Source organism: Pistacia vera, unplaced genomic scaffold (assembly GCF_008641045.1).
Source record: "Pistacia vera cultivar Batoury unplaced genomic scaffold, PisVer_v2 Contig292, whole genome shotgun sequence".
Taxonomy (NCBI): Eukaryota; Viridiplantae; Streptophyta; class Magnoliopsida; order Sapindales; family Anacardiaceae; genus Pistacia; species Pistacia vera.
The window spans coordinates 250986-268881 of NW_022196104.1; the positions used below are offsets into that span (position 1 = coordinate 250986).

General features: G+C 36.7%; 1 protein-coding gene and 1 pseudogene across 2 annotated transcripts; both read right to left on the bottom strand.

Annotated features, from left to right (window-relative positions):
- Positions 1–33: 33 nt before the first annotated feature.
- LOC116134844 (G-type lectin S-receptor-like serine/threonine-protein kinase SD1-1) lies at positions 34–3105 on the bottom strand. 2 transcript variants are annotated; one of them, XM_031420495.1, is made up of 7 exons: positions 2209–3105; positions 1885–2005; positions 1553–1700; positions 1247–1457; positions 852–1089; positions 633–783; positions 34–544 (listed from the first exon to the last, which is right to left on the bottom strand). In XM_031420495.1, the coding sequence occupies exons 1-7, from the start codon at positions 3062–3064 to the stop codon at positions 239–241; spliced, it is 2031 nt and encodes a 676-aa protein (XP_031276355.1). In that variant the 5' UTR covers positions 3065–3105; the 3' UTR covers positions 34–238. The 2 variants fall into 2 exon arrangements, with proteins under 2 accessions (XP_031276355.1, XP_031276356.1); XM_031420496.1 differs by having other exon boundaries at positions 43–544; positions 1553–1704; positions 1889–2049; positions 2209–2327.
- Positions 3106–3213: 108 nt separating this feature from the next.
- On the bottom strand, positions 3214–17586 carry LOC116134915 (annotated as a pseudogene).
- Positions 17587–17896: the final 310 nt, after the last annotated feature.

The window sequence follows — 17896 nt, forward strand, 5'->3', positions numbered from 1 at the left end:
AGATCAACTTAACTGATATCTAGGATTGAGGATTGAGTGGATCCACATTGCCACTGATATTTACTAGAAATCAATCTCCACTTCAAATTAACACATTGTGAAAACACTCGTACAATTATTTTCTACAAGTTATTCAATGACAAATAAGTCTTTAAAGTTTATAAGGTAAAGGAAAAATTTATGTATAATTGCTGCATTCCTTAACAGTAAAACTATCACCAAAGTAATGCTTGAAACTCTATCTACCCTGCTGAATGGTTATGCTCAATGCATTTTCTGTTTGTAATTTATCTTTACTAGATGTTGTATCTGTGCTGAAACTTATTTCTGTGAAGAAACCTGGCTGTTTAGGCTGAGGAAGCACCACCTCTTCATTCCCTAACATGAAAACTACAGAAGACATTTCTGGCCTGTTTTCTGGGAACTTTTGAACACACAACAAGCCCACTTGAATACACCTTTGAACTAGAGATTCAATGAAAGAATCTTCCAAACATGTATCCATTAAATCCAGGGCCCTTCCATCATTCCACAGTAGCCAAGCCTGAAATATTGCAATGCATATGCTTTATTTATTCACCAAAGCCGATAGTGTGTGCAAGAGTGAGTGGCACATCATTTTTTCTACTTACATGTCCAAGAAGATTATGATGGTGGTCTTGGTGACGGAACCCTCTATTCCTTCTACCACTTATTATCTCTAGCAGAAGCACACCAAAACTAAAAACATCGGATTTCAATGAAAATGTGCCCTCGGTTGCATACTCAGGAGACATATAGCCACTGCATCAAAACACAAAATATAAGTTCTTCAATTAGGTAACACACATGATTACAGTAATACTACTTACTATGTTCCGACGACTCTCTTTGTGTTCACTTCTTTGTCATCACTTGCAAAAATTCTTGCCAACCCGAAGTCTGAAATTTTAGGATTCAGGTCAATATCTAATAAAATATTGCTTGTCTTCAGATCCCTGTGAACTATTTGAAGTTTAGAATCTTGGTGGAGGTAGAGAAGTCCTCTTGCAATCCAAATAACAATATCTAAGCGTTTTTTCCAGGATAATAGTTTGCTTCTTTCACGATCTGCACATCGTTGCCAACTTTAGTAACTTCAAAAACTAGACCTGTTGTTCAATTTTCTATTTTGACAATAAGATGAATCAATATAATGAGTAGCTTCAAGCTTGTGTTACTCATAGTAGTTAACTAACTGATTGAGTATAAAGTCTAGAGAAGTAACCGAAGATAAAGTTATCCAAGCTTTTGTTGGGCAAATACTCATAGATTAGCATCCTTTCATCTCCTTCAATGCAGCTGCCAACAAGTGCAACAAGATTCCTGTGTTGAAGCTTTCCAATTAAAATTACTTCATTCATGAATTCTTCAAGACCCTGTCCTGATTTTCTTGAAAGCCTCTTGACTGCAATTTCCTGTCCCTCTGAAAGATTTCCCTGTATATAATGCGTGCTTTGCTATTTAGCGTGAGGTTACACCGCACCTTATACCTTTCTATTGAGTGATTTGTAAACATATATGTAACTACTACCTTGTAAACAGGACCAAAGCCACCCTCGCCAATTAAGTTGGCGTTAGAGAAATTGTTAGTTGCAGCAGCAATGGTAGCCAAATCAAATAAAGGTACTTCTATTTCCCCCTTTCTCTTCTCCATGCTTGTTAAAGTTTGAACTTCTTTCTTACCTGTACAGCCATGAACCAGAACATTACTTTCATCTTTTTAGGGAACTCTCTAAAATTTGAGTAAAACAATATATAGATGCCAGATGGGCATGGAGGTTCCAAATGAATTTTAAATAATTTAACCAAAGGTTTGAGGAGGTCAGTGAACTTTATTAAAGTCAGCAATATTAGATGAATATATTACCTTTGTTCTTTCTTTTCTTCCAAGCTTTGCAGAGTACCATGACCAATATAAAGAAGCCAGCGACTGTTGAGACCACCAGGACAATTTTTACTACTTTTCTTTTGCGCGAATCGTTAACTGATTTTATAACAGCGAACATCAAGAAACTTGATCAACTAATTCTGTTTTACATTTCAAAAACCAAGAACAAAAAGAAAGAAACAAAGAGGACAAACATTTTCGAGATTAATTTTCCTTAAATTGGTAGAGTGTAGATCCAAGCCAAGCTATAAAGAATGCTTTGAATTTGCTGTCAGCTGTAAATTGAAAAGCAAACTGACCTAGTTCTGAAGCTGGAACTCGTATAAAAATATCCTGTCCCCAAGTGAATCCTTCTGAGCATTCTTTCATATCAGTGAGGTCTCCAAACCACATCAAACAGCCACTACCCTTTCCCCTGATATCCAGATTCGAGAAAGCGCTGCATGCACAATTCTTCAAGCACTCTGCCTGACATTCCTGAAAATTCATACTCTCATTCAACCAAGGAGAATCAGGCACTTTCATCCGCACAAGCTTTAGAAATCCTTCTCCATTTCGGCATTCTGATTCCATTGACGATTTCTTGACACATTTTTTAGTCTGAGTTGTGTCCCCTTCTTCTGAATTAGGTACAAACCCCTTTAAGCACTCACAAATAGGTGTCCACAAACCTGTCTTGCCAATTCTGCAGTAACCATTAGCACCACACTCTGCATAATGGTCACATATGTCATATGGCAAAGAGTACAAACGATTCCATTCTCCGTTCCCCTCGTCCCATATCAAACGCTGAATTGAGCCAGATGGATCCAATATTAATCGTGTCACAACCGTGTCACTGAAAACATCATACATGTAGTATGACTCATCTTCGTTATGCACCAAATCTGGTTTGAAGATCAAGTTGTGCATCATGGGAATACCATTAAACTGGAAACCATTCCATGGTCCGCTGCGGGCTACTTTTTTTGATGGCGTGCTAATGACTAACTCAGGTACATCATTTTTCTCAAGTCTTAGAGTAAAGTTTCCAGGGGCTGGATCACTGGCACTTCTCCATGCTGTCATAGTTCTCTGAAAGTCAGTTTTCAAGTTCCATCCCAACTTCATGCCCGTTAACAATGTGTCCGATTGGTAATCAAAGCTCTGCCACATATAATTTTCAAAAGTGTCAATATCTTCCCTAAGAATAAAGTTCCCAGACTAGAGTTTTGCCACTGGATTTTCTGGCAATCTTGAAGAATTTGAAGACCAGATAATTCTCTTATCTTGTTTGAGAATTACAAGGTTTCCATTTAACACAGTTAAACTCCGGACTTATCATCTATTGGGATGTTTCTGTTGGCAACCCATACAACGGCCTTAGGACTAATCGTGTAGTACCAGATTCCCAGGTACCTGTTGTTTGAGTTTCCTGGTGAGAAGAAGCCTAGCTCAAATCTCTGGGATGAGGAAATTAATGTCTCACCATCTCTGATAGGTTGTCCCGGAGTTATCGTATCAGCTGCAGATGAGAACCTCCATGGCTGATAAAAGAATTAAAGACCAAACAAGGTGAAGATATAAGGCTCTCCATTCTTATTTTGGAGAGGAAAAATTGAAAATTGCATTCATGGTGGAAGAGGTCAAGAAGTTCTTTTAATTTAGAACTTTCATACATTGTCCCATAGTTGACCTCGTAGATTTGTGTTTCCCACTGATAAGGCTTTGTTGAAAACTCAGAATTGATGGAAAATGAGACGGAAAGCATCCCGCAAAGAATATCATTTCACATAAGAATAGCTGGCCCTGAAAGATAAACAAGGTTAACCAAGGTTGGCCAAGCATAACGTTTTCAGGTCATGATGGGTTTGTGTCAGTTCTTGTGGAAATTTGATAGTTTATTTGTGTTTCACCTAATCCTTTCCTTACCATTCCCAGCCCTACGTTTTATAACTTTTGTGGTATCAACAATTATTGTAGTTAGAGAGCTGGTAATTTGTAAGAAATTTCTAGGAGATACCAAGTTTCTAATCAAAACCACGAAAAACGTTATCTCAGTCCTGTCACTTCTTGGAATATAATGTCGTTTGTCTGCAGTATACATACAACTGTCATTGAGGGACATTCCCTCAGAGTTGTCACAATCTTTGAACTTTCTAAGGCACCTAGTCTTCCAACTCCCCATAAACGATGACATTTGTGGTCCCAAATTAGTCGAGGATAATTTACAAGTGTATTTGTTCAGTGAATTCCATGCGCTTGTTTTTCTTGAAAGTGACGGCATAGCCGGTAATCAGTAATTTTGGTGAAGAATGAATAGTTCCAAATGATATATTTGGTTTGAATGTATTCTTAGGGTCAAAGATGGACTGTATTTGTATAGAACCAATACTTCTTTGTGAATAACTCCTGACTCCTCATAAATGCAAACAATTTTGTAGCACACTTGAACGACTGAAAACTATGCAAGCCACCTGACAGTTTCTACCTATCAGTCAACCGTGAAGTTTGGAACTACAAGCTGTTATTAAAAATCAGAATCTAGTATGATACCATGTCAAAATATGGAGGAGTAAAAATACAACACACAGGACACATATTTATGTGGTTCAGCATAAATCGCCTATATTCACGGATGAGATGGTTTCTCTATAATTTTAAGAACACAATGCTAGAGCGTTAGGCAGGAACTCTACCCTATGGTTGTTTTATCAGTACAACACCATCAACCATTACATAGTGTCATGGCTAGGAGTTTCACACCCAAAAGGCTAATCTATTAGGTAGAGGACTCCCCCCATTTATAACCCAAGACCTCCTCAATATGCTTTCAATGTGGGATTTGTTACATTCTCCCCACCCAATCCTGTGACTCCCTCGTCACGGTGGGGTCCCCTGCTTACCCATCCACCTCACTCTCGTGTAGACCCACAATCACACGTGGATGCCCCTGTGTCGGCGCTTGACGGGACATCGAAAGATGGATGGGTCTACTCTGATACCACTTGTCACGGGCTAGGAGTCTCACACTCAAAAGGCTAACCTATTAGTAGAGGGACTCCCCCCATTTAAAACCCCAAGACCTCTCCAATACGCTTTCAATGTGGGATTTGTTACAATAGGCAACATTCTATTCCTAAGGTATTTAATACCCCTTCCAAAGGTATTTAATACCCTTTCTCATCTTGTGTTTTCTCATTCTCTCTTCTCTTGTGATTTCTCTCAAAAACCATAAATTGGTTCACCTCTATATTTAGATGCAGAATAGGACATTTTTTTTTTCTACTAAGATTGATATTTAAATCCTAATATGACTTCTCTTATTTAATTCATTCTCTATTTGACTTAAAATAAAATCTTAAACCAATTCTTTTTTTCTAATTCATATCAAAATAAAGAAAAACAAATATACTCCAATACAAACTCTTAAATAGAAATTTGCCTCAAACTGAAATTCTCCTAAAAATCTTCATCAACTACAAAAAAGTGTTCACATTCTAAGTATAAAACCTCCCTGCCTAAACATTTGGAATTTAAGGTCAACAGAAATTCTTATTTCTACCTACTGGTGCCATACACATTTATAATAATCCAATAAAGTCGTTTTCTGAAGCAAGTTTTTCCATCTATGAAATAACATGTTCACACTTAGGTTCAGCCTCTGGTGGAAAATCCATCAGTGTAAACATCATTAATTCAAATCATAAAATCAAAGTCGATCGTTTCGAATTAATTCTTAGTCTCATCCTAGCCCCCACTTAACACCAACCTGGAAACTTTATCCTGGCTAGAGGTGCCGGGACTGGGCCCAAAAACCTAGCCACAAACTGATCCTAGGATCGGTCCTTGAGAGGATTGTCTAGGAGGTCTGGTCCCAAAATGGGACTAGCCCTAAGGAGGAGGCCCTCCTCCGGTCCCATGCCCGGGCCCAAATTTTATTGGCTTTTTTAGTTTAGTCCCCTGCAAATTACTGAAACCCCTTATCAATTAAAATAAACATAAATTATAACGGTTAAACTGATATTTTATAAAATTATAAAAAATAAAAAAAAAATATATTTTTTTTAACCGTTGCCAGCCAACGTTTATAATTTATATTATAACCTTTTTTTTTTCATTTTCCCCCCCAACCACACTATAAATAACCCTAAAATCTTTTATTTTTTCCACACCAATCAATCTCTCATTCTCTCATTCTCTCTCATTCTCCAATCTCTACTCTAAATCTCCAAGCAAATTCTCATTCAATTTATATTTATATTATTCATATTATTTATTTTATTACAATTTTTTTTCTATTTTTCAATATCATCATAATTTCATATTATTATTAATTTCTTTCATTTTATTTATTTATTATTTTATCATAAATTTATAATGGATTCCCCAAATGAGTTTTACATTCCATCCACCGAAGAAATGGAAGGTTCAATCCATTTTCACCATTTCCTCCAGAGGCAATAGTTGCAATTCCACAACCACATTCGATCGGGACGAGGTGTAGCCAAACATATGCAAGCTGCGAGTCAACGGCACGGGCATAGCCCAACCCCCCGACCGTCAAAGAGGGTCGTGTCCGTATTATGGCGACACTTCACCAAATCAAACGGCAAAGACAAATGGAAGGGGAAGAATCGTGTGGGATATGTAATTTTGTGAAACCATTATTGGCGCTAAGAGGGGACTTCGACGATCGACAACACGTGGAAAGAAGCACCCCCAAATATGTATTGCCCGTACATCTTCAACCGATCAGGTAGACAAATTCAAACTCAACTTAATTTTAATCTACAATCCTCAACTCTCTCAACATGACAATACAATCACATATTGCACGAAGGAAGTAGCAAGATTCATAGTTGCTACGGACTCTCCCATTTGTTTATCAGAAATCCTTATTTATTCACATAATTAAAACTGCATTTTGTCCAACATATACCCCTGTTAGTAGAGTCAAGTAGAAGAGATATATATACTAAAACTTTATAACAAAATAAATAATAAACTTAAAAACGAATTTCAAAATTTTAGGAATATATCTATTGCACTTACATCAGACATATGGGTTTGTAGATCAAAAACGATTTTTACTGTCACTATATTTCTAATCATAATTAGGGTTTACAACAAATTGATAGGTTTTAAACCATTATATGAAGAAAAAAAAGGTGTTAAACTATTTATTTTACAATTCTTGAAGTTTTGCAAGAAAATTTATTAACTGATAAGTTGTAGGGCTAACGCTTGATAATGCAGCTGCTACCACCGCGCAATCTCTTTATTTGAAAAGAGATTGGATCTACGTGGTGTAGGCAATTTTTTTCACCAGAGATGTGCTTGTCACATCATCAATTTAATAGTTAAAGCAGGTTTAGATGCTATACATTCAACATGGAGAGGGTGTGTGCACTATCGATTTATCGTCAGCGGAGCATAAAAGATGGCAGGAGTACGTCAAATATTGTAAGCAAGAAGAGCCACCGGTTCGACCTTTGAAGTTATGTACGGACATGCCTATCCGTTGGAACTCCACCTACTTGATGTTGGAAAAGCTTTGCCACTGCGAAACAAATTACAGATTTCGTCAACCGAAACACTATCTAGAGAAGTTGTCAGCTATGATGATGGGCGGTTTGTGAACTTTTTTATTCATTTTTTAAAAATTTTTATGATGCTACTAATACATTAAGTGTATTTATTATCCGATTACTAATTTAGTGTTAGATATTTTACTTCAAATTGCTAAAACTTTTGCTAAATATATTAATAACGTTTTAAGGGAAATTGTTTTAAAGATGAAGAAAAATATCAGAAATATTGGTTAGATATTCCATTCTTATATGAATTAGGCCTTTTTTCTAGATCCTAGGTTTAAATTACACATAGTTAACGTGTAATTACTGAGTTAGAGCCAGCATTTAGGACATGATTATACGTCTTTTTGACTACTTTAAACAAAATTGGATAGACTTTTTCTTTATATGAGAACGGTACAATGGAAGTAGAAGTGGAAAAGGAACGTTCAGGAGAGAGGATCAGGACCTTGATTAGCCCTCCGTCAAGGATCAAGCAAGTGGCGTATGTGGAACGTGGTGAAGCTCCCAGCTCGTACATACATGTACCAAATGAGCTGAATCGCTACTACAGTTGGACCTAACGTTATGACGTGAAGAGCAACTTGACATAGATATTCTTCAATGTGGAACCAACATGAAAGTCGATCCCATTGTACCCAAATGGCATGTGACATTTTATCTATGCGGTTTCTACAATTGCATCCGAGTCAACATTTTCAACGAGTGGTCAAATTGTTGAAGACAGAAGATGTTCTTTAACCGTGATGATTGAAGTAATAAAGTGTTTATGGGATTGGACTCTGCAGAAAGAAGACTACAACAGCATCCTGAAGATCCCGAACTACTTGAACTCTTTAGGAATACAGATTTGAATGATGTAACTATTGTTGACATGAAATTGAAGATGAATAATTTAATAAAAAAATTATTTAATTTTTTATTTGTGAAGCGTGAATGTGTGAAATGTGAATATACATTTATGTTAAAATTAGAATAACTATAATTTATATTTTTCAAATTAATTAAATTTTTAGAAACTTACTAATCAACCCTAAAAAATACTAAAAACCCCCTATAAATTTCATTTTGTCCCTAAAATATAAAAAAAGATGTGTTGTGAGGGGGAGGAAGGGGGGAATTATCCTCCTAAGTCTAGTCCGGTCCTCATGTTTCTCATGGGCCTAGGACCAGTCTCAAGTCCATGAGCGATGGACCAGTCCCAACAGCCCAGGCCTGGGCCTGCTTGGGACTAGTCCTTGACCAGCACTAATCCTGGCAACTAATTTAACCAATTTCCCTGTTCCTTGGTTGTATGTAATAGATATTAAAGTATAGAGAAGTATAACTAAATTTGTTTTGCATCAAAGTACCAATTTACTTTGTTCACTTCACAAGTGCCATCCATCTTATGAAGCTTTGATTTTTCTTACGAAGTTGTGACCTGAGATCATAACAAATTCTTTGGATTCTGAAATTGAACCTTACTGCCGTATGGTTGCTGGTTGTTATAATGCTGCCTTTTTTTTTTTTTTTTTTTTTTTTTGGTTTTTCTTAAAGAAACAAAGAAGAAACTTTCTGTAATTTGTTTTTTTGGGTTCATGTTGTACTTTAAAAAGCCATTACTCATGTATAATTAGAAGATTTTCATGAGAGGAAAGAAAAAACTGTGGCTAAAGAGGAAAAGGAAGAGTAAAAGCCTGAAATTAAAGTACAGGTCTGTAGTTTTAAGATACAATTCATCCTATAATATATAGCTTTGCTAAATTGACACATAATATTACAGAATTGAGACGAGTCTCCATTTTAAGCTTATGGAAACGTTTGTACACAAGAAATTATCTATGGCAATGAATCGTCCTAAAGCTTAGTGATCCAAGATAAAATTATGCTAGTTACTGCATGCTCCAACAGAAATAACTATTAAACTGGGGCATGAAATTCTATCTTCCTTCCGGGATGGTTTACTCAATGCATTTTGTGTATTAGCTGTTTCTTTACTTGATGATGTATCTGTGCTGAAACCTCTTTCTGTGAAGAACCTGGCTCTCTAGGTCGAGGCGTGCACCTCTTCATTTGCTAACTGAAAACCACAGATGACATATCTGGTCTGTTTTCTGGGAACTTTTGCACACATACAAACCCCCTTGAATACATCTTTGACTTTAGATTCTATGAAAGAATCTTCTAAATGCCTATCCATTAGTTCCAGGGCCCTTCCATTATTCCACAACAGCCGGCCTGAAATATTTCAACACGTATGCTTAATTTTTTCACCAAAATGGACAATGTGTGAAAAAGGAAGCGGGTATTTTTTCTACTTACATGTCCAATGTTTATGATGGTGATCAATATACGAAACCCTTTATTCCTTTTTCCATTTATTATCTCTAGCAGAAGCACTCCAAAGCTGTAAACATCGGATTGCAATGAAAATATCCCTTCCGTGGCATACTCAGGAGACATGTAGCCACTGTATCAAATTATCAAGCATATACTTTTATCTTGTATTACACATGTTTACAATTTACAATTATAGTAGTAGTAGACTTACTATGTTCCAACGACTCTCTTTGTGCTTACTTCTGTGTCATCATCCCCGAATATTCTTGCCCCACAAAATCTGAAATCTTAGGATTCAGGTCCCTGTCTAACAAAACATTGCTTGTCTTCAAATCTCTGAACTACTTAAGTGTAGAATCTTGGTGGAGGTATAGAAGTCCTCGTGCAATTCCAATAATATTTCAAAGCGCTTTTTCCATGACAGTAGTTCCTTCTTTCCTTACCTGCCCCCATTGCCGACTTCAGTATGTTACAGTTAGACCTGTTGCTCTCTAAGTTTCATCAGTAAGTTCAAACAAATGCAAAATAATGAATAGCTTTAAGCTTGAGCACTAAATATGTGTAACGAGCAAGAAGGCAAGGGATCCAGATGTGCTAACCGAAAATAAAATAATCCAAGCTCTTGTGGGCATATACTCGTAGATCAGCATCCTTCATCTCCTTCAATGCAGCCGCCAACAAGTGCAACAAGATTCCTGTGTGAAGTTTTCCAATTAACTCTACTTCATTCTTGAACTCTTCCAGACCTTGTCCTGATTTTTTCGAAAGTCTCTTTACTGCAATTTCTTGTCCGTCCAAAAGTTTCCCTGTGTTTTGTCATAGAGATAATCCATTACTCCAATCATTGATTAGCTAGAGGTTCAATATGACATATTCCTTTCTGTTGAGAGTTTCTACTTACAATAGAATTTGTAGTACCTTGTAAACAGGACCAAATCCACCCTCACCAATCATGTTGGCGTGGGAGAAATTGTTAGTAGCAGCAACATGGTGCCAAATCAAACAAAGGTACTTCTTATCCTCCTTCCTATTCTCCATGTTTATTAAGTTTGAACTTCTTCCTTACCTGTTCAACAATGAACCATGACATCATTATTTATTTTATGAGTTTTAAACTAAATGACAAGGACCCCCGGGAAATTGAATAAAATATGGACAGATCTGATTGCTTAATTTATTCATAACATTCCTGCAAGGATGTTGCTAATGAATTTCACGAATTTGTATGATAAAATTCTAACAATTTCAAAATTTACCTAGTCCATTTGAGGGAGGTCAATAAACTTTTTCCGAGTTAAAATCAACAAGATTGAAGAATGTATTACCTTTGCTCCTCGTATTCTTCCAAGCTTTGTAGACTAAAAGGCCCAATAGAAACATGCAAAAAATGATTGAGACCACCGTCACGACGATCATCATTATTTTTTTTTTATGCGAATGATTAACTGTTTTTAGAACACAAAACATCAGGAAACTTGATCAAACCTTTGGAACTTATTAAGTTCTATATTTTTAAAATCAAAGACAGAATAAGAAACAGAGGAATGCTTTTACATTACGCTTGTTCAACTGTAAATCAAAAAGAAATTTAAAAACTTACCTAGTTCTGAAGCTGGAACCCTTATAAATATATCCTGTCCCCAACTGATACCTGTTGAACATTCTTTCATATCAGCCAGGTCCCCAAACCACATCAAACAGCCACTACCTTTTCCCCTTATATCTGAATTCGCATAAGCCCTGCATGAACAATTCTTCAAGCACTCGGCCCGGCATTCCTTAGTATTCATACTTTGGTTGGACCAGTTATCATCAGGCAATTTCATACGAGCAAGCTTCAGAAACCCTTCTCCATTCCGGCAATCTGATCCTACTGGTGGTTTCTTTACACATGTTGTGGTCTGAGGTGTACCCCATTCATCTTGTGGCTTGGTTACAAATCCTTTCAAACACTCACACATAGGTAGCCCGCCAACTCTGCAGTAACCATTAGCACCACACTGTTCATAATTGTCACATAAGTCAAATGGCCAAGAGTAGAGAATATCCCATTCTCTGCTGCCCACATTCGAAACAAAACGCTGCATTTTTCCGGTTGATTGATTAACTGTCAATCGAGTGAGAACTGTGTCGTTGAAAGGGTCATACATGTAGTACAACTCATCTTCGTTATGCACCAACTTTGGTTTGAAGACATAGTTTTGCATCATGGGAATACCTCCAAACTGAAGGCCATTCCAAGGCCCACTGCGCGCTACTATTTTTGATCGAGAGACAAGGACTAACTGAGGTACATCATCAGCCTCGAGTTTGAGGCTATATTCTCCGGGGGATGGATCATCAGCACTTCTCCATGATGTTAGATTCCGCTGAAAATTAGTCTTTAAATTCCATCCTAGCTTCATGCCTGTTAACAACGTATCTGATGGGTAATCAAAGCTCTGCCAGATGTAGTTTTCAGAACTCCTGTCATTACCGTCTCTGAGGACAAAGTTCCCGGAATCTAGGAGTTGTGCTTCTGGATTTGCAGGCATCCATGATGAATTAGACGACCAGAAAATGCTCTGAGCTTCGTTGATGAGTAGAAGGCTTCCGTTACTGGAAATAGTCAGAACTCCGGTTTTATCAGGTATGGGATTTTTTCTGTTGGCAACCCACACAACTTCCTGAGGAGTCATTTTGTACCATATCCCTAAGTACCTGTTTTTTGAGTTTCCTGGTAAGAAGAATCCTAGCTCAAATCTTTGGGACAACGAAATTAAGGTCTCATCGTCTCTGATAGACTGTCCGGAAGTTATCTTATCAGCTGCAGATGAGAACTCCAAGATTGACAAAAGAATCAAAGTGCAAAAGGAAGCGAAGAATGGAAGGCTCCCCATTCTTATTTCAGAGGGAAAAAAAAAAAAAAAAAAATCAAATTGCTTTCATGCTGGAAGAAAATATTTTTTAAAACCTTTCATAAGTTTTCACATAGTTGACCACCTAGACTTGATTTTTTTTTTTTTTTTTTTTTTTTTTACTGATAAGCTTTGTTGAAAACTGAATAATTACAAGGAAAATGAGATGGTTGTCATCGATCCAAGACATTGGAATAGTTTCTATGATTAAAATAGCTCTCAAATAGAACCAATTAACTATGAAAAATCAACAAAGGGCATCCAAAGCTGACCTGGAATTTGGGTATAGGAGTAAAGAATCTGTTCGGGGCTAATCAATTGAATGGTCCAGGATACAGTTCTTGCTGGAAAAAATTGACAAGTTATTTATGTGTCACCTAACCCTTTGTACCAATCCTGGAACTACTACTAAGTCTGTCTGCCGTTTCAAACTTATATAGTATCAGCAATTATTGTAGTCAGATAGAGCTGATAATTTTGAAGAATTTTCAAAGAGGTAACCAACTAAGTTTATTAAATAGTGTCATCACCATAAACCTTAACTAAGTCCGGTAACTTCTTAGAATTTCTATGTCACTTGTCTGTGGTCCATAAGGCACTGTTATTTTTAGGAATTTTGCCTACAAATTTGTGACAATCCTTGAAATTTCAACATTTCTCTTTCTGTAGATAATGCCATTCATGGTGCCAAAGTCATACTCCCTTTAGTCAAAGACTTGTTGTGATGCGGACAACATTATGAAGGATTTCTATCAAGATAAGAGTATTTAACGATGTATTTTTTTTTTTTGTTTTTAAGCAAACCTAAAAGATTAGGGAGTAGTATTATTGAAAAAAAAATAAAAAAAATAAGTATCTAACTAGTAAACCCCCAACAATCTTGAAGAAGCATATTACGAATATCCAAAGGAGGTTCAACCCATCATTCCGTAAGGGAAGATCGTAACCCTATATTAGCTAATCGATCAGCAATTTGATTACCTTCACAATATATATGGGAACAGTAAATTTGAAATTCCTCAATATTTCCTTTATTAAAGTATAATAATTGATTTTTCTATATGAGTGTAAATTGAAAGAAATTAAAACTTGCCAGGGTGTCGTGCTAAGGAAATAAGAACTGGTAGGATCATTAAGTAATTTGGCAAGGGGACTTGAGTGCAAGAAGAGGTAGAAATTTAAGGGGGCAAATTAGTTTATCAAAAGATGAAGGGTTTTCAAAAATGTTGCCAAATAGAGGTGCATGCTTTTGCCAAGGGGTGATTTGTAACATGTCAAAACATTTGTTATATGTTTTAGGGGGTGAAGTGTGATAGTGGATTCCTAGAAGGTGCAAAAAAATTACCGAGGGACTTTGGACTCAAGTGAAATGTTCTAGGGAAGTGTTATATGTAAACGCAATTTTAGTTCATTTGCAACAAAAAAATTGAAGAAGTGAAATTGGAGAGCAATTTTAGAGAGAGTGCCGAGAGAATTAAGGAGAGAAGAAGAAGGATTGAGTGAAATTTGGTAAAGAAGAAGAAGAGAGAGGAGGAGCCAAGACTCGAGCATTTGAGCTAGGAGGAAGGAAAGAGTGTGAGTGGAATAGTAAATTTTGTTTTAAATCTTGTTTTAATGGCTCGAACGGTAGGTATATGCATAATTATATTATTTTGGTTTTAATTTGAAATCTTTACCTTTTTGGAAATCAAATTTTTATATACATGTGTTGTTGGTGTTAAGTATGATGATTTGCGGAACCATGTAGTTGAGATGTTTTTGCCATGCATATATAATCCAATGCAGTCGTTGTCTCAAGCAACTTTTTTTCCATCTATGATACAGCAAGTTCACACTTGGTTTCAGTTTCTGGTTGTTTGATCTAAATATTGGTCACATCCCAGCTCCCACTTATTACGGACCCTGGAAATTTCGAACTGTAATCTAAAGAAGCAAAATAAAATCTAAAAGATGTTCTCCTGGCAACTAAATTTAACAAATTTCGCTATTCCCAGTTTGTGTATATTAGAAATTTAAGTCATAGAGAAGTATAATTAAAGTTGTCCTGTAAAAGAAGAACTCAGTTACTTGATTTCATTTCACAAGTACCATCCATGTGTAACGAAGCTTTGATTTTTCTTACAAAGTTGCGACCTGAGGACATAAATTCTTTGTATTCTGAAAATCAGGGCCCTAATGCCGTATGGTTGTTTAATTGTTATGATGCCCTTTTTTTTTTTTTTTTTTTTTTTTTTCTCTTGATTTTTTTTTTTTTTTTTTCTCTTGATAAACGGGTTTGGGTAGGATTTAAACTCAAAAATAGACCTGACAAAAAATATAGCATAGTTACTGCAGGCTCCAACAGAAAATAACTATTAACTGGGGCATGAAATTCTATCTTCCTTCCGGATGGTTATACTCATCATTTGTGTGTATTAGCTGTTTCTTTACTTGATGGTATCTGTGCTGAAACCTCTTTCTGTGAAGAAACCTGGCTCTCTAGGTCGAGCAGTGCTACCTCTTCATTTGCTCATGAACCACAGATGACATATCTGGTCTTTTTTCTGGGAACTTTTGCACACATAACAAACCCACTTGAATACATCTTTGGACTTTAGATTCTATGAAAGAATCTTCTAAATGCCTATCCATTAGTTCCAGGGCCCTTCCATTATTCCACAACAGCAGGCCTGAAATATTTCAACACGTATGCTAATTTTTTCACCAAAATGGACAATGTGTGAAAAGGAAGCGGGATGTATTTTTTCTACTTACATGTCCAATGAGATTATGATGGTGACATATGACAAACCCTTTATTCCTTTTTCCAGTTATTATCTCTAGCAGAAGCACTCCAAAGCTGTAACATCGGATTGCAATGAAAATATCCCTTCCGTGGCATACTCAGAGACATGTAGCCACTGTATCAAATTATCAAGCATGTACTTTATCTTGTAAAACACATTTTTACAATTTACAAATTATAGTAGTAGTAGAACTTACTATGTTCCAACGACTCTCTTTGTGCTTACTTCTGTGTCATCATCCCCGAATATTCTTGCCAAACCAAAATCTGAAATCTGTAGATTCAGGCCTGTCTACACAAACATTGCTTGTCTTCAAATCTCTATGAACTACTTTAAGTGTGAATCTTGGTGGGTATAGAAGTCCTCGTGCAATCCAATATAATTTCAAAGCGCTTTTTCCATGACAGTAGTTCCCTTCTTTCCTTATCTGCACACCATTGCCGACTTCAGTATGTTGACAGTTGACCTGTTGCCTCTAAGTTTCAATTGCAGTATTTCAAACAAATGCAAAATAATGTAGCTTTAAGCTTGAGCACTAAATATGTGTAACGAGCAAGAAGGCAAGGTCCAGATGTGCTAACCGAAAATAAAATATCCGCTCTTGTTGGGCATATACTCGTAGATCAGCATCCTTTCATCTCCTTCAATGCAGCCGCCAACAAGTGCAACAGATTCCTGTGTTGAAGTTTTCCAATTAACTCTACTTCATTCTTGAACTCTTCCAGACCTTGTCCTGATTTTTTCGAAAGTCTCTTTACTGCAATTTCTTGTCCGTCCAAAAGTGTTCCCTGTGTTTGTCATAGAGATAATCCATGTTCTCCAACATTATTAGCTAGAGGTTCAATATCATATCCTTTCTGTTGAGAGTTTCTACTACAATAGAATTTGAGTACCTTGTAAACAGGACCAAATCCACCCTCACCAATCATGTTGCGTGGGAGAAATTGTATGTAGCAGCAACAATGGGCCAAATCAACAAAGGTACTTCTATACCTCCTTCCTATTCTCCATGTTTATTGAAGTTTGAACTTCTTCCTTACCTGTTCAACAATGAACCATACATCATTATTTATTTTATTGAGTTTTAACAAAATGACAAGGACCTCCCTGAAATTTGAATAAAATATGGACAATCTGATTGCTTAATTTTCATAACATTCCTGCTAAGGAGTTGCTAATGAATTTCAGAATTGTATGATAAAATCTAACAATTTCAAAATTCACCTAGTCCATTTGAGGAGTCAATAAACTTTTTCCGAGTTAAAATCAACAAGATTGAAGAATGTATTACCTTTGCTCCTCGTTCTTCCAAGCTTGTAGACTAAAAGGCCCAATAGAAACAGCAAAAAATGATGGACCACCGTCACGACGATCATCATTATTTTTTTTTATGCGAATGATTAACTGTTTTAGAAACAAAACATCAGGAAACTTGATCAAACCTTTGGAACTTATTAAGTTCTATATTTTTAAAATCAAAGACAGAATAAGAAACAGAGAATGCTTTTACGCCTTGTTCACTGTAAATCAAAAAGAAATTTAAAACTTACCTAGTTCTGAGCGGGAACCCTTATAAATATATCCTGTCCCCAACTGATACCTGTTGAACATTCTTTCATATCAGCCAGGTCCCAAACCACATCAAACAGCCACTACCTTTTCCCTTATTCTGAATTCGCATAGCCCTGCATGAACAATTCTTCAGCCCTCGGCCCGGCATTCCTTAGTATTCATACTTTGTTGGACCAGTTATCATCAGGCAATTTCATACGAGCAAGCTTCAGAAACCCTTCTCCATTCCGGCAATCTGATCCTACTGGTGGTTTCTTTACACATGTTGGGGTCTGAGGTGTACCCCATTCGTCTGTGGCTTGGTTACAAATCCTTTCAAACACCACATGGTAGCCCGCCAACTCTGCAGTAACTATTAGCACCACACTGTTCATATTGTCACATATGTCAATGGCCAAGAGTAGAGAATACCCATTCTCTGCTGCCACATTCGAAACAAAACGCTGCATTTTTCCGGTTGATTGATTAACTGTCAATCGAGTGAGAACTGTGTCGTTGAAAGGGTCATCATGTAGTACAATCATCTTCGTTATGCACCAACTTTGGTTTGAGACATAGTTTTGCATCATGGGAATACCTCCAAACTGAAGGCCATTCCAAGGCCCACTGCGCGCCACTATTTTTGATCGAGAGACAAGGACTAACTGAGGTACATCATCAGCCTCGAGTTTGAGGCTATATTCTCCGGGGATGGATCATCAGCACTTCTCCATGATGTAGATTCCGCTGAAAATTAGTCTTTAATTCCATCCTAGCTTCATGCCTTTTAACAACGTATCTGATGGGTAATCAAAGCTCTGCCAGATGTAGTTTTCAGAACTCCTGTCATTACCG

What these genes read in the sequence shown, in the direction of transcription:
- LOC116134844 (XM_031420495.1), bottom strand. Translation starts at nt 3,064, where the DNA reads ATGTGGCAGAGCTTTGATTACCAATCGGACACATTGTTAACGGGCATG. An exon ending in AGTTCCAGCTTCAGAACTAG is followed by an intron (nt 2,006 to 2,208) that starts GTCAGTTTGCTT and finishes TTATAAAATCAG; the next exon opens with TTAACGATTCGCGCAAAAGA. An exon ending in ATCATAATCTTCTTGGACAT is followed by an intron (nt 545 to 632) that starts GTAAGTAGAAAA and finishes GCAATATTTCAG; the next exon opens with GCTTGGCTACTGTGGAATGA.